This window comes from Oncorhynchus nerka, linkage group LG27 (assembly GCF_034236695.1).
Source record: "Oncorhynchus nerka isolate Pitt River linkage group LG27, Oner_Uvic_2.0, whole genome shotgun sequence".
NCBI classification, from domain to species: Eukaryota; Metazoa; Chordata; class Actinopteri; order Salmoniformes; family Salmonidae; genus Oncorhynchus; species Oncorhynchus nerka.
In genome coordinates, this window is record NC_088422.1 from 57292721 (window position 1) to 57319429 (window position 26709).

The window sequence follows — 26709 nt, forward strand, 5'->3', positions numbered from 1 at the left end:
GTGAGAATACAAGGCTACCTGAGTTCCCTTGAGAGTCTCCGAAGTCTGCCTATTCACCTCTTCCCGAGCCAATGCAACTAGGCAGAGCTAGTCTGTTTCCAGCCGAACGGATATACAGGCTTCACACTAAGAGTTTCCTATATTGAGGGACTACTGGTAATTTCGTCTCCAACTGTCCACTAAAAGACCAGGCTCACCGGTAGGAGCCAGTACTCTGGTGGGCCATACGGAGAACTTTTCCTCTCCCCTTACTCGCACCCATTTTCATGCAATTTTGCTGTTGGGGAACCAGTCGAAATCTCTCCGGGTACTCATTGACTTTGGGGCCGATGAGAGCTTTATGGATGCTACCCTGGCGTCCGAGCTGGGTATCCCCACTCAGCCCCTCTCCATTCCCATGGACGTTAGAGCCCTGGACATGTGCTCTATATGCCGGGTCACCCACAATACCACCCCCATTTACCTCCGTGTGACATGGAACCACAGCGAGACGATCAAATCCCTGGCCATTAAGTCTCATCAGGTTCCCATGGTATTTGGTTTCTCTTGGCTCCAGTGACACAATCCCCTTATTGACTGGTCTTATGATGCCATCATGGGCTGGAGACCGTTCTGCCATGCTCATTGACTGAAGTCAGTGCAGCCTGCCCAGGTAGTCTTCCTGGGAGCTGGGAAGTTGTCCCGGACATCTCCACTAATCCCGCGGAAAGCCAGTTCTTCCGGGAGGTGTTCAGTAAGGCCCAGGCCACTTCGCTTCCGCCCTACTGAACCTATGACTGTGGGATTGACCTTCTCCCAGGCACCACTCCTCCCGGGGACGAATGTACTCTCTGTCGGGTCCGGAGACGAAGGCTATGGAGACCTACATTGATGACTGCCTAGCTGCAGGCTTCATCCATTCTTCTGCCTCCCCCGCATGCCCAGGGTTCTTCTTTGTGGAGAAGAAGGACAAAACCCTGTGACCGTGCATCTACTGGGGCCTCAAAGACATCACAGTGAAGAACCGCTACCCACTTCCACTCATCTCCTCGGCCTTCGAGCCGGTCCAGGTGGCCACCGTGTTCTCCAAGCTGGGCCAACGGAATGCCTACCACCTGGTGCGGATACGGGAAGGGGACAAGTGGAAGACTGCCTTCAACATGGCCAGCGGTCACTACGTGGACCTGGTCATGCCATTTTGCCTTACCAACGCCCCATCTGTGTTCCAGGCTCTGGTTAATGATGTTCTCCATGACATGTTGAACCAGGTTTGTCTTCGTATACCTCGACGAAACCCTCGGCTTCTCCTGCTCCGCCCAAGAGCACATGTTCCTGACAGGTTCTCCAACACCTCCTGGAGAACCAGCTTTTTATGAAAGCAGAGACATGCGAATTCCAGTGCTCCACCATCCCCTCCCTGGGTTACATCATCGCTGCAGGGGGTGTACAGATGTATCCAGGGAAGGTGAGGGCGGTGGTGGATTGGCCCCAGCCTACGTCCAGGGTGCAGCTGAAACGTTTCCTGGGATTCGCCAACTTTTCTCGTCGCTTTATCCGGAGTTACTGCACCTTGGCTTCCCGTCTGTCTGCACTCACCCCTCGCAAGGTTCTGTTCACGTGGTCCCCAGCTGCTGACCGGGCGTTCCGGGATCTCAAACACTGTTTCACCACAGATCCCATCTTGGTTCATCCTGACCCGTCCCACCAGTTCGTGGTGGAGGCCGATGCTTTGGATGTCGGAGTGGGGGCTGTCCTGACCCAGCGTTCTACCCTGGACCTCAAGTTACATCCCTGTGCCTTCTTCTCCCATCGCCTCAACGCCACGGAGAGGAACTACAATTTGGGGAATCGCGAGCTTCACGCGGTGAAGATGGCTTTGGAGGAGCGGAGGCACTGGCTGGAGGGGGCGGAACATCCGCTCATTGTGTGGACTGACCACAAAAACCTGGAATATCTCTGCACCGCCAAGCAACTCAAATCCAGGAAAGCTGGGTGGGCCCTGATTTTCGCCCGGTTCAACTTCTCCCTCTCATACCGACCGGGATCCAAGAATGTCAAGCTGGATGCACTGTCAAGCCGCTATAGCCCCACGGCTATAACCTCGAAACCAGAGACCATCCTTCCCACCTCGTGCCTGGCAATCAGCTGGGGAATAGGGAAGCATGTTCGTGATGTGCAGCGTTTGTGATTGTCTCCATCCCCCTCCAGGTGTTGCCCATCTTCCCCATTATCCTCAGTGTATTTATACCTGTGTTCTCTGTTTGTCTGTTGCCAGTATGTTTTGTTCGTCAACCCTGTCAGGGTTTTTTTCCTTGCTCTTGTCTGTTTCTAGTTCCTGTTTTCTAGTTTTCCCGGTTCTGCCTGCCCTGACCCTGAGCCTGCCTGCCGTTCTGTACCTTATCACATCACACTGGATTATTGACCTCTGCCTGTCTAGACCCTGAGACTGCCTGCCGTGCTGTACCTTTTGGACTCTAATCTGGACGACCGACCTCCGCCTGCCCTTGGCCTGTCGTTTTGCCTGCCCCCTATTCTAGTAATACACTTGTGTTACTTCGACACTGTCTGCATCTGGGTCTTCCCTAAAACGTGATATAACTAGGAAGTTAAACTGTTTTCCGGATTAGTCAGAAACAACATTTCCCCCGCCCAAAACCGAGATTAAACACACTTCACACTGTGGACTCGTCCAAGGACTAAATGATATAGCTTCCCAGTTAACACAAACCATGACCCTTTTCAAACAGAGTAGTAAAAACTATAAAGGGATAACCGCTACTCGGGAAGACAACGAGGCATACAAGATGATACATCAAGAGATGTTATGGTGCAGAGGCAGTATGAGCCTGCTGTTATAGAGATCTGAGAGGAGGAGGATGATGATGAGATACCAAGCTGTGCGTGTGGACAGCGCAGAGAAGAGAGAATGCTGAGAACAGATCCTCTCGTGAGAGGAAGCACCTTATCTGGTTTCACAGTGAGAATCGATTATGTTGGATTTACTGTCACAAAGTTTATGGGTTAGGTACTATCATTTGTCATGGTCATTTGATCATATTGAGTGTAGGTCAGATGTACCTAAAATTGAGAGGGGCACTCGGAGAAAGGAATGTGAAGGGGGAGGGATAAAGACAGAGAGAGAGAGACAGAGAGAATACTAGATATCCAGTTCCTTCCATCCTCTCCTAGACCTGTTCATGACTGTAGTAACAGCACCTGCCAATCTACCAATGTCAGCTTCACAGTAACATTAAACCTGACTCTTTCCCCCATAAATGCAATAATCAACACCTAGTGTGTGCTTTATTAACAGTTCCTTTAAGCTTTAGCATAACCCAGAGAGCCATAAACCCATGTCCCAGTATAAGAGCGGAATGCTGGCCTCTAGCCGTGTATGTAGTGTTTAGAGTAGTGGTTCCTAACCAGGGGTAGGACCCCTGGGGGTACCTATCCACAGGGGGTACTTAAGAAGACTCATGAGACCATAGGCTTCCTGGTAAAAATGCACATGAGGGGGTACTCCAGACAGTACCACACAGTAAAAATAAAAGTGTTAAGTTAACACCTATAGAGTTGAATTCAACACTGTTTCAGATAACATTTGGTCCAAGTCTACATAGTGTTAAAGTTACTCTACAGGTAGTGTCACATTAATTTGACTCAAAATTGTGTTAAAATTCACACAGGAATATGTAATAATATATAACATTGGTTTAACATCTATAATTAAGTAAATGTCAAAGTGAAAACTTTGCTATTAGTTGTTGATGTTACTTACATGATTATTTGAGGATGTACGGGTGCAATTGCGTTGACATGCAAGTCGAAATAATGATCATTCTGGCTGGAATGCACTTTTAACCCATCAGCATTCAGGATTAGACCCACCCGTTGTATAATGAATTCCATTAGGACCAGGTGTGCAACTTTCACTGGGGATGGAGGCGACATGAACCCCCCACATTCTGAAATGAAAATGTTGTCCCCCCAGTTTTGTCATTGCATTGTAATACAAAATCCAGCATCAGTGTGCTTTAGGACCATGTGGACACCACAGAGCGTCCAGAGGCAGCTGTTGTCTGTGTGCTTTTTCTCAGCATTGTAAAAGCAAGCAGAGCATAAACTGGCTACTCTTTATTTGACTAATGTAGCTGGCAAGGTAACTGCTGTTTGACTCAACAGGAAAAATGTATTTATTCCTAGTGCTGAGCTAGTAGTGTAACTGACATGCAACATTAGCTAATGTTTCATCCCCACTCAACTGAAGTTCTGTCTGATGTTTTTTCTTTTTACATTTATTTAACCAGGCAAGTCAGTTAAGAACAAATTGTTATTTTCAATGACGGCCTAGGAACAGTGGATTAACTGCCTGTTCAGGGGCAGAACGACAGATTTGTACCTTGACAGATTTGTACCTTGTCAGCTCAGGGGTTTGAACTTGCAACCTTCCGGTTACTAGTCCAACGCTCTAACCACTAGGCTACCCTGCCACCCCAATGAATAGTGAATGAACTAACTTCTGCCTAGCTATCTGTCAGGTAGCAGTATCTAACAGCTGTTGTGCGTATAGAAATGTTTTCTAGCTTTTGTTTTGTCCGGTTTCAACAGAAGTAAATTCACCTGGCTAGATTTCGCCAGTTGATGTACCATTAGATCAACTGATCCACTTTAGTATAGCAATGTAACGTTACCGATCTGTTAGTTTCCTTAGCTAATTCCCTACTTTTCACACTGACAGTAATAAACAGCTCTAGAAGCTTCACTGTTATGGTGCACAGTCAGTACACAACACTATTCTCATTATGTCTTAGCAGGATCAGATGGTGACAGGTGTCCCAGCAGGGTCAAACAGCCAGGGAAGACCAGTGTACAGAGCTCAGGTGAATTTTACAGTATATTATAACAATCAGTGAATGGATACAAAGTTCCATTTTTCTTTTACCCATTTTTTTCTTTCCCAATTTTGTGGTACCCAATTGGTAGTTACAGTCTTGTCTCATCGCTCATCCAGGCTCTGTCACAGCCGGCCGCGACTGGGAGACCCATGGGGCGGCGCACAATTGGCCCAGCGTCGTCCGGGTTAGGGGAGGGTTTGGCCGGCAGGGATGTCCTTGTCCCATCGCGCACTAGCGACTTCTGTTGTGGGCCGGGCGCAGTGCACGCTGACACGATCGCCAGGTGTACGGTGTTTCCTCCGACACATTGGTGCGGCTGGCTTCCGGGTTAAGTGGGTATTGTGTCAAGAAGCAGTGCAGCTTGGTTGGGTTCTATTGACTTTATTATTGGATAATATAATGTATAAATGTACACCAAGGTAATTCTTTGTCAGGTGTCATCTGAGCAGTATCAAATGGTGACAGGCGGTTGAAGAGAACTCTGGCAGATGCAACACTTTATTCACTCTGTGTAGCAAACAGTGGACAAGCCAGATGCTTCAAAGATTTTAACTATTTTAAGGCAGTCTGACAAACCTCTAAAGTTGACCTCTAAACCTTATTAGCGGTTGATAGTGGCTTTTCTTGATGACACAAAATATGTAAAACAAAAATGTGAGGAAGACCTGGGAGAGACTCCTGATGATGGTGATGAATGTATACAGATATGTTAGAATGCCCAGTCATGTTCATATAATCTCAGACAGAAATTGCTGCAGTTTAAGGCCATCCATAGAACATACTATATGCCAGTGAAACTGAATCATGCACTCAGAAATAATTCCTCCGCTGGAAGTGTAAAACACAAGAAGGGACATATTTCAATATGTTACGCTCTTGTGAAGGCTGGCTGAATTCTGGCAAAGAGTGTGTTCTTTTTCCACATGTCTACAGATTCTCCCTTCTTCCTATTTTTGTACATAGCCCCCCGGTTTAGGGGAGCAAAAGTATTGGGACAAATTTACTTGTATGTTTTTTAAGTAGTAAAAAGTTAAGTATTTGGTCCCACATTCATATCAAGCAATGTGTACATCAAGCTTGTGACTCTGCTGTTTGTTTTGGTTGTGTTTCAGATTATTTTGTGACCAATATAAATGCATTTTGGAGTCACTTTTATTGTAAATAAGAATATAATATGTTTCTAAACACTTCATGTGGATGCTACCATGATTAAGGATAATCCCGAATGAATGTGAGAAAGGTACAGACGCACAAATATCATACCCCCAAGACATGTTAACCTCTCACCATTACAATAACAGGTTAGCATTTTTTGGAGGGTATGATATTTGTGCGTCTATAACTTGCTCACTCATCATTTTCACAATTAATTCAGGATTATCCATAACCATGGTAGCATAAAATGCATGTAGAAGTGTTAAGAAACAATCAAAGTGACCCCAGAATGGTCATATTAGATTGTGTAGAAATGCAGAAAATGAGCTTTAGATGCCCAAAAAATTCTGAGGGAGGACCCCAGACCCCCCCGCCAGGTTATGTCCCCTCCACTTTTAAAAGGAAAGTTGCGCCTCTGATTAGAACACACTATGGGAAGATGGGTGAGCTGAGGCTACTGTGTACAGATGAAGGTACAGATGGTAGAACACATATAAACAGTAATAACACTGTAATCGAGTACCGTGCAATAACATACAATGGTATAAATGGGAAAGACACATTTCTATCCGAACAAACAAAATAGACTATTCTGTGTGTGATTGGTTTAGGAAAACAGGACCCCCTAACTGGCCTCCAATTAGGGTTCTGACTGATGATGTGAACCATGGCTCCTTCCTTTAACTGCTCGTTTCTCAGTCCGCCACACACACATGCACGCACGCAAACACACACATACACTGTGGCTTAACCACAGCACCCTAGGAGATCTCCCACTTCCAGTCCTCCATTACAATATTACACCTAATGACTGTTTCCTGTCTGTCGGGCTCTGTGGGGCTTTCCCCTTAACCTTGACATACTTGTGGCAGAGCGTAGGTCTATGGTTCTGGGTACTAGAGGACCTAGGAAACCAGTGACCTCACCACTTATCACCATGATTGCTTTTCCATGGAGTCCATTTGTAACAGTTAGGGCATTTAGCCTGCTCTGGGACTTCAATGACATACAAAGAGAGGGAACAGGGGTGACATTTAGATCATCTCAACGTCATTAGTCAACCCCAAAACCAGAACACAATTATCTCTCTCTCTCACTCTCTCTCCCTATAGAATGAGTCTACAAATGTTTTTCTGTGGACACAAGCACACCCTAATCACTGCGGCTAATGAAATATCAATCTTTGCGCTCTGATCAACATACACACAACACACAGTGGCATGTATTCATGGATGCCAAGGGAAGCCAGGCTTCCCCCCCAAAATGTACCGTCATTTTCCTTCAGTTCGCCAGAGGCTGAATGTATCTCAATGGAGAATGCATCTGAGCGAGCAGAACAGCGCCCCTCTGTCTCTGTATGTGCAGCCCATCTTTTTAATACATTTTTTAAAAAATGTATCCGTTATTTTACCAGGTAAGTTGACTGAGAACACGTTCTCATTCGCAGCAACGACCTGGGGAATAGTTACAGGGGAGAGGAGGGGGATGAATGAACCAATTGTAAACTGGGGATTATTAGGAGACCTTGATGGTTTGAGGGCCAGATTGGGAATGTATCCAGGACAACGGGGTTAACTCCCCTACTCTTACGATAAGTGCCATGGGATCTTTAATGACCTCAGAGAGTCATCATTGACCAGACAGCATCTATCTGATGCTGTCTGATCAAAAAGAGTACGATATTGTTGCTGCCCGTAGCATTGAATGCAAGGGAAGCCAGCGAGCATTTGGCCTCCCTTGATAAAAAGTATACAATAATAGCCAATCAGCGTTGAGCTAAACTAAGTGAGCTCAACTTTGAATAGTCTTGATGCATAAAAAAAAGTGTCAAAGGGAAGCCATTTTGGATTTGGCTTCACACCAGTCTTCACATCACATCAAGCCAAACATAATTGACAGATAATTTTTTTGAATTGCTGCATCTCGTTGTGTTGTTGTCCTCAGGTCTTGCTAGTTAAATTTGGACCTTTCCTAAATAAGCCATGGATGGGGATAGGGATTTGGACTTCTGGTTTTAACAAGCTGGCTAATCGTTGCCCATGAACGAAAGTAAGTTAGGCTAGCGAGCATGCATTTTAGCCAGGTATCCCAGAACAACAAGAACTAAAAGCGTGTACTGTATGATGGTTTCGGCATCATGAAAGAGAGGAGGATGGCATTGGCGTTTCTCTACAAGTAGGGTAAGTCAACATGTTTTTTCTACACACACACACACACACACACACACACACACACACACACACACACACACACACACACACACACACACACACACACAATGCTTAGCAGGACAGGAAAAGGGTCCAATTCAAACACTCATAAAGAGAACATCCCTGGTCATCCCTACTGCCTCTGATCTGGCGGACTGACTAAACACACATGCCTCTTTTTGTAAATGATGTCTGAGCATTGGAGTGTGCCCCTGGCAATCCATAAATTAAAAAATAAATAAGAATTGTGCCAACTGGTTTGCTTAATATAAGGTATTTGAAATTATTTATAATTTTACTTTTTATACTTAAGTATATTTTAGCAATTACATTTACTTTTGATACTGAAGCATATTTAAAACCAAACCTTTTTTTACTTTTATTTTACTGGGTGACACACTTTTTTTTAAAGACATTTTCTATTAAGGTATCTTTATATTTTCTCAAGTTAGCCATTTGCGTACTTTACCACCATAACTGTTTGTTACATGCAATATGCTCTCCAGTTTTGTGATGAAACAAAGGTGTGGTTGTCTTCTTACTGTCTCGGCCTTAGGCTTCTGTATAACAGTCGCAAGGCATATGAACTAACAGGTTACAGAGCAAACATTGCAATTATCACAACACATAGATTGTAGTGTGGCTTATCTTTTACCCAAGCACTGCTCCTGACAACACACACATGCATGCTTCTCATATGTGGGGTCAGTTTTTTAGAAGGGCCTCTCTCTCTCTCTCGAATATTCTGCCTGAGTGGACTTTTGTTTTGTTCCTGCTAGACTTCCAAAAGCTGCCAGAGAGAATTATCAGAATGCATGTTCACTGAAGAACCATTCCATTGTGCGCAATCATAGGAGAAGAAAATCATGCTTGGAAAGGGGTGTGTGTATTTAGTGCATGGACAGAGGGAAAGTGATAATTGATTCACATATTGTCATCAGGGTTGGGGCGCACGCATACACGCACACACACACACACACATTTACCATTGGCATTTTTCCCGCATATCAGATGCTCGTAGTTCTGCATCACTCCCCACAGCTCCGCGTCGTCATTGACGACCCCGTCCAGGACCTCAATATTTACCAGGCAACAGGTGCCCCTGCGCTCTCTCTCTCGCTCCTCTACCATCATCAACACCCGCACGACCACTTCCTCCACAAGGCTCTCCACGCACGCGGCCAGGCAAATGGCTGCGTGCTCATGCACGCGCACTGACACACGCGTATCCACCATCCACCTGTAGAACCGTCCCACCGGGAGGCTGAGCCCGCAGCGCGAGGACTTGCCCCGTTGACGCAGTGTCTCGCCCGAGCTCATGCTGTACAGAGAAATGGCCCTCACTGTGCCAGCCACGCACCGCTCAGCCAGCCCCCAGCTCAGCACCAGCCGAATGGCGCTCTGCATCTCGAAGCGTGTGCATCGCCGGTGCAGCTCACTCAGTCTCTGAGCCTCCCGGGAGATCCGAACCAGAGCCCTCTGCAAGAGCAGCGAGAGACGGCTGACTGCGTCCCCGGAGAAAGCCATCTCCTCACCTGCTACTTTACGCAGGACTTCAGCAATCTCCTGGTCGGTCCAGGGGACCTCTTCCAGCGTCGGCAGACGAGGACACTTGGAGAGTATGTCCTCTGGATCCTCAGGCAGCACCGTGTTGACTGTGTCCCAGCTGGCGTTCCTACTGCTCAGAGAGCTGATCTGGTTCCACCAGGTCCCCCGGTGTGGGTGGGTGTGGGAGTGCCGGGACCTGGACGAGGAGAGGCTGAGGGACTTGCAGGAGTCCCCAGCTCCGTAGCCCGAGTCCAGACTCAGATCTTCCAGGGTTTTTGTCATCTTGGGACTGAAGGTGCCTGACATTATTGTCGCTTTCTTGAGACGTGCTTCTGTTCTGAGAGATTCGAAGGTCACTTTTACGCACTGGAAGAAATACACCCCGTGAACGTTTCCTCTCCAAGTATAGATATATGGATTAAGGTAGTTAAATGACTGTAGATAAGTCTATTCAATCACTTCTCTAGTAGTTTCGATGTTTGTCCATGGACGCAGTCTCGCCTGCTGCCAGTCGCAGCTCCACAGGCACATGCACTGCTCTGCTGGCTCTGTTAAATGTTACCATTAAACTTTAGAGGAGTGAGACCAATGAGAGTTACCCTTTGCGCGCGCCAATCGGCTTTGAGAGCCCTTTGAACCAATTTAGGTCAGAACCAATCAGATAAATGAAACCTATGCAAACCAGGAGTGGTATCCTGTTACAATAACAGCATACAGATACAGATCTACAGCGCCATCGTGTGGAAATGATGAAACAGTGCACTAATTCTTAGGGAACTGAGTTTTTCCTGATCAGTTGACCTGTCCTGACCAGGAAAAACCCTAGACCCTAGTTATAGCCAAGAACAAGGTATTTCAGTAGGACCCAGAGTCCTGACCAGAGAAAACTAGTCTTAAAATATGTGTTAATTATCTTCTACTAAAAAAAGAGGTTCTCAACCAGGGGTACTAGGGCTCCTAAATTCACATTGGATACTTGAGAAGACTCATGAGACCATAGACTTCCTGCTAAAATGCACATGAGGGGGTACTTCAGGGGTTCTCCTGGCAGAGCAAAATTCAATTGGTGGTACAGTAACTGAAAAAGTTTGGGAACCACTGTAATATAAAATACTCCAGAATACTTTCTCATGTAGGTTGATTTGAAAATAATACTCAGATGTAACATTTTGGATCTCGACAAAGAAAGAAAGACACAATCAAAATTTAGAAAACATGTATTTGACAAATCATTATTGAACAGTCTCAGGGGTTCATTGCATAGATTATACACTAATCATAACCACCTCTGTTTTGCTTTGACTGTCAACAACCTTACAACTAAGGCATATCAATGTACAAACATGAATGTAGAATTCACACAAAACCTTTCTTCCTTAGCCTGTATTCCTGTGGATAAATAGCAAAGTGCAAAACATTACCGTTGAAATTGCTGTAGACCTAGACAGCTTAGTCTATAAATAACCTTTCAATTTCTTTAAAGGTAAATAAATAATGGGCTTCTAACAACAAGTTTATGAGTGATGATTATAATAGTTTAGCTTATGATGAATTGAGGGAACCTAAGTCAACTTTGTATTCATTTAACCAACCAACATCTGCCAGTGGACAAATGAAACACTATACGAAAATGTCCACTAGATGTCAGCAAAGTAAGTAAATCACATGGCGCTAAAGTACAATATACCACTAACCATTTGGAAAAAATGTTAAGGGCTACTTCAACATCATAATTTGGCTATTTACTACTACAAAATCTCTACAGTCAGTATTTAGAACTTCAGTGTGTTTATTCTACAACACAATGACTACAAAATATCTACATATTGCTTTTCTTACAAATACAAATGACCAATAAGCTTTATAATACATTACAGCAAAGATCCAATAATCTGAAAATACATTTTTGCTAGATCAATGATAACAGAAAATATGTTTTCATTTTAAGCTTAAACATTCCAAGTATAGAAAATGAGATTTAAATATGAATTATTCTTGCTAGATGACAAATCTAAGCCCAACAGCTGAAGTTGGAAGTTTACATACACCTTAGCCAAATACATTTAAACTCAGTTTTTCACAATTCCTGAAATGTAAAAATTCCCTGTCTTAGGTCAGTTAGGATCACCACTTTATTTTAAGAATGTGAAATGTCAGAATAATAGTAGAGATAATTATTTATTTCAGCTTTTATTTCTTTCATCACATTCCCAGTGGGGTCAGAAATCTACATACACTCAAATAGTATTTGGTAGCATTGCCTTTAAATTGTTTATTAACTTGGGTCAAACGTTTATGGTAGCCTTCCACAAACTTCCCACAACAAGTTGGGTGAATGTTGGCCCATTCCTCTTGACAGAGCTGGTGTAACAGTCAGGTTTGTAGGCCTCTTTGCTCACTCATGCCTTTTCAGTTCTGCCCACAAATGTCTTATGGGATTGAGGTCAGGGCTTTGTGATGGCCACTCCAATACCTTGACTTTGTAGTCCTTAAGCCATTTTGCCACACCTTTGGAAGTATGCTTGGGGTTTTGTCCATTTGGAAGACCCACTTGTAACCAAGCTTTAACTTCCTGACTGATGTCTTGAGATGTTACTTCAATATCCATGTAATTTTCCTTCCTCATAATGCCATATATTTTGTGAAGTGCACCAGTCCCTCCTGCAGCAAAGCACTCCCAGAACATGATGCTGTCACCCCTGTGCTTCATGGTTGGGATAGTGTTCTCCAGCTTGTAAGCATCCCCCCTTTTCCTTCAAACATAACGATGGTCATTATGGCCAAACAGTATTTTTGTTTCATCAGACCAGAGGCCATTTCTACAAAAAGTATGATCTTTGTCCCCATGTGCAGTTGCAAACCGTAATCTGGCTTTTTTATGGCGGTTTTGGAGCAGTGGCTTCAGGTTATGTCGATTTCGGACTGTGGATATAGATGCTTTTGTACCTGTTTCTGCCAGCATCTTCACAAGGTCCTTTGCTGTTGTTCTGGGATTGATTTGCACTTTTCGCACAAAAGTACGTTCACCTCTAGGAGACAGAACGCGTTTCCTTCCTGAGCGTTGTGACGGCTGCGTGGTCCCATGGTGTTTATACTTGCGTACTATTGTTTGCACAGATGAACACGGTATCTTCAGACGTTTGGAAATTGATCCCAAGGATGAACCATACATGAGGTCTACAATTTTTTTTCTGAGGTCTTGGCAGTTTACGTTTATTTTCCCATGATGTCAAGCAAAGAGGCACTGAGTTTGAAGGTAGGCCTTGAAATACATCCACAGGTACACCTTCTGTCAATTAGCCTATCAGAAGCTTCTAAAGCCATGACATCATTTTCTGGAATTTTCCAAGCTGTTTAAAGGCACAGTCAACTTAGTGTATGTAAACTTCTGACCCACTGGAATTGTGATCCAGTGAATTATAATTGAAATAATCTGTCTGTAAACAATTGTTTACATGCACAAAGTAGATGTCCTAACCGACTTGCCAAAACTATAGTTTGTTAACAAGACATTTGTGGGGTGGTTGAAAAACGAGTTTCAATGACTTCAACCTAAGTGTATGTAAACTTCCAACTTCAACTGTACAGTAGAACCAATTGCCTTCGCCTATGCTTGTTTAGTTTTTTTTTGTGGATGACCAGTACAAAATCCATCTATACTAGGCCTTCGCCTAAAATATTGGGTATTTGGCCACAAGTGACCTCAAATGATGGACTAAGAGATGAGGCCCCTTGCTGCCTTCTGAAGTTCTGAACCCCTGGTATAATAACGCTAGAATGGGACTCTATCCTGTCGCGGATTTGGACAACTCACCATCTAAAAGGTCATTACAGACTGAGCCTTTGCTCTAGAAACGAAGATACGCTAAATGGCCAAAAGTATGTGGACACCCCTTTAACTTAGTGGATTTGGCTATTTCAGACACACCAGTTGCTGACAGGTATATAAATTCGAGCACACAGCCATGCAATCTCCATAGCCAAACATTGGCAGTAGAATGGCCCGTATTGAAGAGCTCAGTGACTTTCAACGTGGCACCGTCATAGGATGCCAACTTTCCAACAAGTCAGTTTGTCAAATTTCTGCCCTGCTAGAGCTGTCCCGGTCAACTGTAAGTGCTGTTATTGTGAAGTGGAAACGTCTAGGAACAACAACGGCTCAGCTGCGAAGTGGTAGGCCACACATTCACACAGAACAGGACGGCCATGTGCTTAAGTGTGTAGCGCGTCTGTCCTCGGTTGCAACACTCACTACCGAGTTCCAAAATGCCTCTGGAAGCAACGTCAGCACAAGAACTGTTCGTCGGGAGTTCATGAAATGGGTTTCCACGGCCCACCATCGGCACACAACCCTAAAATCACCATGCGCAATGCCAAGCGTCAGTTGGAGTGGTGTAAAACTCGCCGCCATTGGACTCTGTAGCAGTGGAGTGATGAATCACGCTTCACCATCTGGTAATCCGACAGACGAATCTGGTTTTGGCGGATGCCAGGAGAACGCTTCCTGCCCAAATGCATGGTGCCAACTGTAAAGTTTGATGGAGGAGGAATAATGGTCTGGGGCTGGTTTTCATGGTTCGGGCTAGGCCCCTTAGCGCTACAGCATACAATGACATTCTAGACGATTATGTGCTTCCAACTTTGTGGCAACAGTTTGGGGTAGGCCCTTTCCTGTTTCAACATCACAATGCCCGTGCGCAAAGCGAGGTCCATACAGAAATGGTTTGTCGAGATCGTTGTGGAAGAATTTGACTGGCCTGCACAGAGCCCTGACCTCAAACACCTTTGGGATGAATTGGAACGTTGACTGCGAGCCAGGCTTAACCGCCAAATATCAGTGCCCGTCCTCACTAATGCTCGTGGCTGAATGGAAGCAAGTCCCCGCAGCAATGTTCCAACATCTAGTGGAAAGCCATCCCAGAAGAGTGGAGGCAAAGGGGGGACCAACTCCATATTAATGCTCATGATTTCGGAATGAGATGTTCGACAAGCAGGTGTCCACATACAAAAATAAAACTATACTAAAATAAGACTATACTAACAAATATTTTACATAGGCTCTCTAAGCAAACATAATGTCCATTGTTAGAATATTACAAAACTACTAAAATGAAATAAGCTGTAATGCTTTCACTATGATGGGAGAGAATGTGGCACTGTCCTTGGCACTCCACTATGGCAGCTTCTCCTACAACATAACACTATGTTTCTGCAATGTCAGTCTTGTAGACAACAGGGGGTGACTTAGAATGCATTGCAATGCTCTAGAATCGAACTGGCCATTCTGGGTCTCCTGGCTCTCCTTTTTCTCCTGTCTGGGCCCTGTGTTTAGGCAGAGCCATGGCCTGCTCCAGAAGCCTGGCCAGGTACACATCCTCCGCCCTCTCCCCTACTGAACGGCTCTCACTCTGGGCCAGGCCCGTAGGCCGCTGGGAAGCCTGGGCTAAGGGTGCTGACTGAGTCCGGGGGACCCTGCAGGGTGGCTGGGGAGGGCTAAGGGATGAAGGGGCAACTGGGGGAGTCAGGGTCGACTCCTCCATGGGGCTTTGTGGAGGTGTGTTTGTACCCTGTTGAACTACGACCTGTGTCTCTGGTAAAGCCACTGGACCAGAGGAGCTCTCAACACTTTTTTCTTTGTGGAGTACCATAAGAATGGCAGGTAGTCCCATAACATTGGGCTCATTACCCCCTGGTGGCTCATAAGGTGGTGGCCCAGCCCCAGCCTGGGGAGGCCCATCGGGGGTAACTTGAGCCTGGATGGTGTGGATGAGAACGGGGTCTGGAGATGGAAGAGATACTTCCTCCTCATCCTCTTCCTCCATGTTGAGAGCTTCCTTGTCCTTCCTGTCCTCCTTGGAAGGGCTGTCGTCTTGGGAGATGATGTCTGGCTGGTAGGTGATGATGTGGAGACCCAGACCCCCTGCTCCTGGTCGTTTGGATCCCTGGTCAGGGGAGACTCCCCTGGGGGGCTTGAGAGGGGTGAGCAGAACAGGTAGCTCCAAACCCAGGGCCTTCTGTGGCAGCTCATCTGGCTTGGCTAGAAATAAAACACAGGAACATTAAAACTGAGGTAAATATAGGAACTATGCTTTGCTTTACAGTTCTGTTTCAGTTGTTAAGTAGGTGTTTACCTGTTTTATGCTTAAATATTAAATTGTAATTATGGGTACCCCACAACTACCTAACCAGTATCAAATGGTCATTATATGACCTAATGTCTCTCCACAAGGGGGAGCTCATTGAAAAGCCCTCATGAGATGTTAGGTCTCTGCATTTTCTACAGACTTATCCTTGTCAAACAGTACATAAATCAGCTAAGCAGTGTGTTACCTGGGGGTGGAAGGTCCAGCTTCATCTTGCGTAGTTCCGCCATGGAGGCCTGCAGCTGATCGATGATGATATCATCGCTGTTGAGGAAAGACAGGGCGATCTTCTCCTGAAGAAACTCTCTCAGGTCCTCCAGATTCATCTTCAGGAGACGTTCTGTTGACACACAGATACAGCAAACAGGAAAGAAGTCAACATCATTGACATTATTACCCAAATGGTGAACATCTAGTCAAATGGCTACCCACACTACTCACATCACGTTGCACCCCCCAGATGACACTCTCTGTTGTCATCTGTGCATAGTCACTTTAATTAACTCTACCTACATACTCCCTCAACTGACCGGTGCCCCCGCACATTGACTCTGTACCGGCACCCCCCTGTATATATTGTTATTTTTTACTGCTCCTCTTTAATTACTTGTTACTTTTATCCGTATTTTTTTAAACTGCACTGTCAGTTAGGGGCTCGTAAGTAAGCTTTTCACTGTAATGTGAAAATACTGTTGTATTCGGCACGTGACTAATACAAAATGATTTGAACTGCTCTAACACAGACAACACACAGGACAGGAGTCAAATATGCATAGCTGAGAGCAATATTGTATTAGCAAACGGTTACGTAATGAGTAGCTAATAGGCTAAAGTAGCTAAAAGGCTACTTGTCAAAGGTAGATGCACTCCTTACTCTTAAATATTCTAAGGATTGTGTAGGACATGGCAGTAAGAAGTTTCTCTCCTTCCAGAATGTAGATGTCCCACAAGCGTAGAGTCAGGGTGAACGGGGTCTATGAGGAGAAGGAAAAAAGATCTCTGACTTCCAAGAAAAATGATTTCCCATTCACAAAGTGGTAAAAGTGTTCTTAAAATCAGTGGTGTCCAAAAATACCACAATATCACAAGTCATGAGTTCACATACTGTACATTAATAAGATTGTTTTGCTATCTGTAAGCGTAGGCTTATCATCCCCCAAATTACAATTATCGATCCATGACATAATCATTCATTACTGTCTTCATCTTACTCTTTCTCTCCCTCTCTCCCTCCCTTCACCCTGCCTCCAGTCCATTGGTAGTGAGGGGGGCTTGGTGGCGCCCCGCCTAAAACACAGCCCCATCTCTGTGGTGGGCCCCAGCGGTACTGAGAAGCGCTGACAGCAGCATGTCTCTCTCCAAACCACCAAAGCCACAGGATTGTGTGTATGAACAGAGTCGAGTACACACAGAGTAGTTATTAATCCTCGTGATTATGCTTATGTTATGTTTCCTTTATACATAGTTAACCACGCTAATAAATGCTGAAATAAGTTTTCCCTTATAAGTTCATCCTGCTTAGAGTTGTGAAATGAATGAACATCCATGAATACAATTGCAATTCTGCTATTTTAAGTTATTATTGTCAGTTGAATATGAGACTCGGAGCATCAATTCTTTGACTACTTTCTCCTCTGCTAAAAGTTACAATATGTGACACGTTTCAGGAAACTAGGGGTATGTCGCGGGTCACTACTTCACAGGAGAGCCGTTTGAACGTAAACTTTTTTTTTTTAAACGTTTTTTTGTTTGTTGCAGAAATGCCTTCTCAATCATGTGAACTTTTATGTGCCTTAATAACAAACTTGTATTCCATCTGTAAATAAGAATACACATTTTAAAAAATACGAGCCTAGTTGGTTTAGCCACAGAAAAAGCGAGCAACCTTCCCGCTAGCCATGATTGGCTGAGATAATGAGTGGGCTGGATATACCGAGAGATGAGTTTGGATTGGTCTGCCATAGAGTACGCTTCTATCTATTTGAGCTGGTCAGTATGTCTAAGTAATCCTGTCTAACGCAACTTTTGTTTTTATGTATCACGTAGTAAAACTGCATAAGTGTTGCTCTCCACTTTCTGGAGGACCGAGTTTTGAAATAAGTGGACTTTGAGTATGATAGCTAAGGAGATGGAGAAAAACACCTGTCTTCGTATTACATCTTCAAACTAAGGGTAACCATGGCATCTGACAGGAGACGTGTCCCATCCATGAATGATGTATACGGGTAAGATAGTCTAGCTAGCTACATTCTCAGATATTGGTTAGCTACCTGCAGATTCATGCAGGGTAGTAACGTGATGAGTTGGGATTATAGTTCATTGTTTAGCTAGCTAGCTAGCTAGCGACATGTCTTAACAAAAGACTTCTCTATGCAAGTATCCATTTCAATAGAATGTCACTGCGACAACTGTTGGTTAGCTACTGGCAGATTCATGCAGGGTAATAACGTCATGAGATGTGATTATGGTTAATTGTTTAGCTAGCTACAGGTCTTAACAATGTCATGCATGGTAGTTACATGTCTTAACAAAAGACTCCACTATGCAAGTATCCATTTCAAAAGAATGTCAGTGCGACAACTGTTGATAGACGTTGGCTAGATACCTTCAGATTTATGCAGGGTAGAAATGTCATGAGTTGGAATTATGGTTCATTATTTAGCTAGCTACTTGTCTTAACAAAAGACTCCACTATGTAAGTATCCATTTCAATAGAATGTCACTGCGACAACTGTTGGTTAGCTACCTGCAGTGTAATAACGTCATGAGTTGTGCTTGTGGTTAATTGTTTAGCTAGCTAGCTACATGTCTTAACAAAAGATTCCACTATGCAAGTAACCATTTCGGGTGTGTTCGTAAATTCAGTCTGGCCATCTACTTCTGATTTCCGAGCCCTCTCGTCTGAGTGTGCCAGAGTGCAGAATAACTGATGAATTTCCGAACGCTCAACACCCGTTGAATATGGCCGGTGTCAGTAAACGGCGGCAAAAAAGCGTAATTAAATTGTTGCCAGCAGCACAGTTACAGTCACCAACGCTCTGGATGACATGAAAACAGGGTCAAAAAAATGGTCAGAGTTTGGGTGGGGGCTAGTTTAAGAGGGTGTGAATGATGCTGAATGGGTGTAGTCAAAGAAGAGCTCTCCAGCAGGTACCAAAACATTCAAAGGACATTTTCTCAAAAGTGAGGTTACAAGTAAAAAAAACTTTCAAACCAAATTAATTTCCCATTGTTCCTCAAATGCAGTGTATGATAAACCATTTTGTAGCTCTGAGTCTCTGCTTTTATCCAATGTAAAAAACACAATTGCAAATTTTGCTACATAAGACAGAATCAAGGTGGTCGGTCACATATGGCAATCGTTGGTCAGCAACCCCAGATCCCAGATTGTACCTTTAAGGAGAGGAGTTCTTGTTTGTCACGGGTCAATAAAAATGAATAATTATTTAAATCAGCTAAAAATGGCACCGGTCCTTTAAAACACACTTTCTCTCACCCTGTCAATGAAACACTGCAGGAACCATTTAGTGCTGTAGATCCCACAGGACATCTGTTCCCTGTCCTAGAGAGACAGAGGGAGAGAGGGATGGAGGGAGAGAGAAAAAGAGAGATGGGATGGAAAGAGAAAAAAAGAGGGAGAAAGAGAGGGAAGGGTAGAAAGAAAGATGGACAGTTCTACACAGTAACACACATTTCAATGTAACTATATGCAAATATTGTAATAACCTCACTATTATGAAACATAATAATGCCATTACGCAATGTGTGTGTGCACATGTATGTATGTGCGTGTGTGTATGTGCGTGTGTGTATGCATGTATGTGGTTGTGTGTGTGAAGGCAACCTAAACAATGATCTATGTAAAATGTGTATGAAAAATGTATATGAAAAATGTGTATGTACAATGTATGTACAGTATATGTAGCAGAAAAGCTGTAAAAAACAAACAAGATATGTGTCCTCCGAAGAGGAGGATGGATAAAAAAAGAATTAAAAAAATATTTAAAAAACAGTGATCTAACCAGATGTTTCTTCAGCTTGGGGATGAGTTTGGAGAGAATCTGATCGTGGTGCGCCTGGAAGCGCTGCAGTTTGGGAAACCCAGGAATGAAGAAACCTTAGAGGGAGACGGAGAGTGTATGGTTAGACTGCTTCATTACCTTGTGTAAACACACAGATAACTCTTGTGGCTAGAACTCCATAACAGAATGTACTTACTGGTCAATAACTGTAATTCCATGTCTTTATTAAGATTGTATTACATATTCATATATTATTCCACTGGTAATGTAGCTGATTCCTATTATTGATTGGTCGGACCACAATGCATGACATATCTGTTCAGTTGAATCAATGTTTACGGGATATCTTATTGGTCAGCTCACCGTGCATGGCATGCTTCTGATTGGTCAGTAGCTGTGACAGGGCCCAGAAGGCGTCTTCCTCGTTCATGTACATCAGCAGCAAGGCGGCGACCTGGCTCATGCCCTGGCAGTAGCTCACCTCCTATAGGGTCAGAGGTCAAACTATGTCACATTGATGACCAGGCTACATTTGTCCTGATTGTGTCTCCATAAAGTTAGAGACAGCTCAGTTGCCACTAGTTTTAGTGTTACAAAGCAGTTCATTGCTGAACATTGGGCTGAATCCTGATGCAAACATGTAAATATTTACATTATTTATGACAGAGGGAAGACTAACACAAACTCACCGTGTTGTAGACTGAATAGGCAGACAGGACATGAAATAAAGACTGCTGTCTGTGTAGACACAGAGAGGAGAGAGAGAGAGGTCAGTCATTCAGAGACTTAGAGGGGTAATTGCCATGTGCAACATTCACTTCATACCTTATTATACTATACATATGTAGGATCTGAATTTGATCCCTCTTTTGTTGCTGAGAATTTTCCTGCACCACAGAAAAGGCAGATGAACTTCATGATTTAAATCAATTAACTGAAAAGATGAGGGGGGAGGGGTGTGTCTCTTCGTTAACAACAGCTGGTGCATGATCTCTAATGTTAAGGAGGTCCTGAGTTTTTGCTCGCCTGAGTTTAAAATATCTCTGCAGACCTTACTATTTACCAAGACAATTTTCATCTATATTTTTTGTAGCTGTCTTTTTACTAATAAGTTGTGTATTTATTCCTTGTGTTAAAATGTATTTCTATAAAAAAAAAAATCTTTCTCTCTACATTGTTGGGAAGGGCCCGTAATTAAGAATTTCACTGTTAGTCTACACCTGTTGTTTGCAAAGCACGTGACAAATAACCTTTTATTTGATTTGTTCAGGAATGATGATGAAAAAATAACTTGCTAATTAGACTGCGTGTCTGTGGGTGTTTCTCGATATGCATACTCCAAGGGCATTCTCTTAAGTACGTTCTTATTAGGACAAGAGTGTGGAGAACGCATACATTTTACATTTGAGAAGCACTGCGCACTCCCATGCAACTGCATTACCTTTGACCTTTGAAAGTAAATTGCGTCATCATCTATGCTGGACTTTCAACGAGTACCCTCTGTAACTAATGTTAAATGTCAAACATTTGTAGATCTGAACATCTGATTCAGTTTAATATTGCATTATCGTCAGTAAAGCAATTGAGACTATTAATCCCTTTCGTGTTTTGTATTATTTAGCTAAATAATACAAAACAAAAAAAGTTTACTTTATTACACAAGGTGAAGTTTTGACCACATCGGATTGGGGGGGATTACACATCCTTTTTTTATCAAGATTTAGGAATATAAATGTAACTTTCAACATTAATTTCCAATGGTATTGCACTTAACTACTGCTTTAGACTGCCTACTAATCGTAGTGAGAGTTGATGGAAAAAAACTAGCCAATGCTTGCAATGATGAGAAAATAATCGCTGTTTTGACTGCCTGTCTTGCTTGTGTTATATATACACATTATGTATCCAAAGTATGTGGACACCCCTTCAAATGAGTGGATTTGGCTTTTTCAGCCACACCCGTTGCTGATAGGTGTATAAAATCGAACACACTGCCATGCAATCTCAATAGACAAACATTGGCAGTAGAATGACCTTACAGATGAACTCAGTGACTTTCAACGTGGCACCGTCACAGCATGCCACCTGTCCAACAAGTCAGTTCATCACATTTCTGCCCTGCTGGAGCTGCCCTGCTCAACTAGAAGTGCTGTTATTGTAAAGTGGAAATGTCTAGGAGCAACAACGGCTCAGCTGCGAAGTGGTAGGCTACACAAGCTCACAGAATGGGACTGCCGAGTGCTGAAAAGCATAGCGCGTAAAAATAGTCTGTCCTCGGTTGCAGCACTCACAACTGAGTTCCAAATTGCCCCTGGAAGCAATGTCAGCATAACAACTGTTCGTCGGGAGCTTCATGAAATGGGTTTCCATGGCCGAGCATCCGCACACAAGCCTAAGATCACCATGCGCAATGCCAAGCGTTGGCTGGAGTGGTGTAAAGCTACCCACCATTGGACTCTGGAGCAGTGGAAACGCGTTCTCTGGAGTGATGAATCACGTTTCACCATCTGGCAGTCCAACGGATGAAGAACGCTACCCGCCCCAATGCATAGTGCCAACTAATGCTTTTGTGGCTGAGTGGAAAGCCTTCCCAGAAGAGTGAAGGCTGTTATAGCATCAACGGGGTGACCAACTCCATATAAATGCCCATGCTTTCGGAATGAGATGTTCGACGAGCAGGTGTCCACATACTTTTGGACACGTGGTGTACTTGCCTAATAACATGAAATAGACTGCTTTTGTGCTGTGCTTATGTTTGTAATACTGTTACAACAGACAACACAGTTTTTACGAACGTCTCGATCATGTCTTTTGTGTACAACATGAAGTTTCACCCTCCATGTAAATGAGGGGAAAGCAGCAGCGGAGCTACGAAGGCAGCACAGCAGGCGGCAGAGCAGGCAGCAGAACAGGCAGCAGAACAGGCAGCAGAGCAGGCAGCAGAACAGGCAGCAGAGCAGGCAGCAGAACAGGCAGCAGAACAGGCAGCAGAGCAGGCAGCAGAACAGGCAGCAGAGCAGGCGGCAGAACAGGCGGCAGAGCAGGCGGCAGAGCAGGCGGCAGAGTAGGCGGCAGAACAGGCGGCAGAGCAGGCGGCAGAACAGGCGGCAGAACAGGCGGCAGAACAGGCGGCAGAGCAGGCAGCAGAGCAGGCGGCAGAACAGGCAGCAGAGCAGGCGGCAGAGCATGCGGCAGAACAGGCAGCAGAGCAGGCAGCAGCTACGTAAACATCTACCTAGCAATAGCAACACGGGTTCCAGAAAATCCAAAACCGCAGCCACTCTAATATATAATAGACTGGGGGATCTGATCCTAGATCAGCACTAAGACATACACGAACACCCGACCTTACCGTAGAATATACGGCTGCTGACTTACTTGAATCCGAATCGATCCATGAACATGATGTGGTTTCTAAACGTCCTGTTCACGTCCAGATCGATCTGTTTGATTTCCTGGGAGAACATTCTGGCCTGTTCCTTCATCCTCTGAAAAAAATGTAATTAAAACAATATATACATTTTCTAAATCCCTTGCACACTTCAAAAGCTTATTAGAAAGAAATGAACGGCAACAGTACACATGATCAATGCTAAAAAAAAATCTAGAATATATATCTTTTTTCAAAATCATAGATTCTATAGTATTTAGGCAACATCTTTTTATATTGACTTAATATCAAAAGCCATAATCCCCTGTCGGTAAACCTCTGTTATTGTGTGATGTGTGTGTGATCGTTGTAACTCCATGTCAACACCATCTGCCTGTTTTCATCTCACGTACAGTAACATAAATCCTCTCTCTTTTTGGAGCCGCAACCAACAAACAATCAAAAACAATGTCACTATTATTAATATTGCTGAATGTAGCGACGGGTGGGTGGGAGTTGGGGTAGTTGTGAAAAGTAATGGTGCTATAAACATGAAATGGTCTTGGTGTATAACATGACAATAATTTTGTGTTCAGCACTCTGGCTTCTGGCTGCAATATGTGGGGGAAGATCAGAACACACGTATGTTCACGTACTGTATGTCTTAGTGCCTTGACTTTTTGCACATTTTGCTGTGTTACAGCCTGAAGTTAAAAAGGGATTACAGTTTTATTTTGTGTCACTGATCTGCACACAATACCCCATAATGTCAAAGTGGAATTATGATTTCAGAAATGTATAAAAAAAAAAAAATTAAAAGCTGAAAATGTCTTGAGTCAATAAGTATTCAACCCCTTTGTGAAGCCTAAATTACTCCGGGAGTAAAAATGTGCTTAAAAAGTCAGATAACAAGATGCATGGACTAACTCTGTATGCAATAGTTGTGTTTAACATGATTGTTTTCATGACTAATAGTCAAACACAAATTCAACTACAAACACCAGAGATGTTTTCCAATGCCTCGCAAAGAAAGTGACCTACTGGTAGATGGGTAAAACAAAAAGAAGCAGACATTGAATATCCCTTTGAGCATGTTGAAATGATTAATTACACTATGTACAGTATGGTGTATCAATACACCCAGTCACTACAAAGATACAGGCGTCCCTTTTAACTTAGTTGACGGAGAGGAAGGAAACCGCTCAGGGATTTCACCATGGGGCCAATAGTGATTTTAAACCAGTTACAGAGTTAAATGGCTATGATAGGAGAAAACTGAGGATAGATAACCAACATTGTAGTTACTGCACAATACCAACCTAAATGACAGAGTGAAAAGAAGGAAGCCTGTAGAGAATAAAAACATACCAAAACATGCATTCTGTTTGCAATAAGGAACTAAAGTAATACTGCAAAGAATATGGCAAAGAAATTAAGTTTTTGTTCTGAATACAAAGCATTAAAGTGGTTGCTCAACTAAAGGTTTTGAGATTATGCTCCGGGACTTAAAGGTAATTTGTGGTTTAGTACGTCACCTTGTGTCTCTGCTTCATTGCTCCAGACCACAGCAAGGGGGAGTTAGAGCACTGATTACGCTTTTGGGTGCCACGGCGCTAATGTGTCTCTACCTGACAATGAATGGGCGACATAAACCAAATAGGAACTGATAATTGTGCACGACTTCAAAATTTAATTTCAATTCACTGAATGATGAGGATAAAGGTGATTGAATTTAGAACAATAGTGTAAGAATTTCTATTCCTCTGTCCTGCATGCGCACATCCTGAAAAATACACCTTTTTTTGTATTTCTACTCGTCAGTATTACTTGCTAAAACTTTTGTTACACAAAGGTTTTTATTCTAGACAAACGAAAATGTTCAATTGTATTCCATGATATTCTTAAGATATATGTGTTGACTGGATATGTGATGTCTGCTAAATAATCAAGTTGATGGCTCAGTCATATTGTAACGGGTTTCTTCTTCCTCCTCTGAGGAGGACTAGTAGGAAGGATCGGAGGACCAAAATGCAGCGTGGTATGTATCCATAATGTGATTTAATGGAAAATTAATACAAAATACAAAAGAACAAGAGAATCAAAATGAAAACCGAAACAGTCCCAAATGGTGCAAACACTGAAACGGAAAAATAATTACCCACAAATCAAGAGTGAAAACAGGCTGCCTCAGTATGGTTCTCAATCAGGGACAACGGTTGACAGCTGCCTCTCATTGAGAACCATACCAGGCCAAACACAGAAATACCAACACATAGAAAAACAAACCTAGACAACCCACCCAACTCACGCCCTGACCATACTAAAACAAAGATATAACAAAAGAACTAAGGTCAGAACGTAACACATATAACCTCAGCACCTACATAAAGCTGAGCGAGTCACTCATTCATGGCTTTGGATCAATATAATTAAGTACCAACATTCTTTCTGATCATATTTAATAAAGAAATGTTTTGGTTATCCTGACCCGGACACCATGTATTATAATAGCCCATTATGGGCTGTTAGCAGGATAATAGACTCTTGCCAACTCCTCTCTGTATTTTGATACTTTGTACAAGGCAATTGATCAGCATTAAAAACTGTGTGGATGGGGCCTCCCGAGTGGACCGCTACGGATGCTGGTTCGATACCCGTATCGGCCGCAACCGGGAGACCCATGAGGCGATGATGGGCTTTTGGTTTCTCTCCCTCTTAAAACAGAAATAAATCATTCTAAATAACAAACTGGCTTTATTTACAAATTAGTAAGAATGTCTCACCCCATGTTCAAGAATGGCCTTTTTCTCGCTCACTTTAGGTTAGTTGAAAAATAAATCTCCAAAATATATATATATAGAAAGCGATTATTATTATTATTGATTCATTTAGAATGATATAAAAGCCCCTTAGATATTCTCACAGATCAGATTTGCCCTAATGAAAAATGCCCCATAGATATTAATTTAGAATCCTCCAATTCTCTAAATCTAATTATACTGTAGCCCTACTGTAGGCGACATGAGTCTCACTAGTGTTGAGTAATGTGCTGTTAAAAGTGGTGTAGGTCTTATTTATTTAAAAAGCATATTGAGGTTAGAAGCAATAAGATTTGAAGCAATAGCCTACTTGCTGTGGTTAACTATTTCAGCACAGTTTCCCGCTGCTCTGAGAAAAGCATAGGGACTGGTCTTGATAAAAAATCGCAATGAGATTTTTTGTTTTTCTTGGAATAGAAACACCATAATATTAATCAAATTAATTAAGCTACATTTCTTAAAATCCATCCCATTCACTATGTTCTTGCAAAAAAAGGTTTTAAAGTCTCTCGTACAGCCAATATTGAAGGCTATCAAATGCTTCTCAAAGATGCACTCTAGTGGTCAA

At 43.3% G+C, this 26709-nt stretch overlaps 2 protein-coding genes across 3 annotated transcripts in view; both read right to left on the reverse strand.

Moving 5' to 3' along the window:
• Positions 1-10324, reverse strand: part of LOC115112037 (ankyrin repeat and BTB/POZ domain-containing protein 2-like) — a 28496-nt gene extending 18172 nt beyond the window's left edge. Inside the window, exon 1 of the mRNA XM_029638695.2 lies at positions 9226-10324. Within this exon, the coding sequence (XP_029494555.1) occupies positions 9226-10093 (868 nt within the window). The 5' untranslated portion in view covers positions 10094-10324. The remainder of the gene's footprint in view (positions 1-9225) is intronic.
• Positions 10325-10986: 662 nt separating this feature from the next.
• Positions 10987-26709, reverse strand: part of LOC115112038 (USP6 N-terminal-like protein) — a 42076-nt gene continuing 26353 nt past the window's right edge. For both annotated transcript variants that reach the window (XM_029638697.2, XM_029638696.2), the window contains exons 7-14: positions 23331-23440; positions 20642-20690; positions 20316-20436; positions 19953-20047; positions 19427-19492; positions 16805-16904; positions 16118-16270; positions 10987-15824 (exon numbers count right to left, since the gene is read on the reverse strand). In XM_029638697.2, coding sequence (XP_029494557.1) covers positions 15052-15824; positions 16118-16270; positions 16805-16904; positions 19427-19492; positions 19953-20047; positions 20316-20436; positions 20642-20690; positions 23331-23440 — 1467 coding nt within the window. In that variant the 3' untranslated portion in view covers positions 10987-15051. The remainder of the gene's footprint in view (positions 15825-16117; positions 16271-16804; positions 16905-19426; positions 19493-19952; positions 20048-20315; positions 20437-20641; positions 20691-23330; positions 23441-26709) is intronic.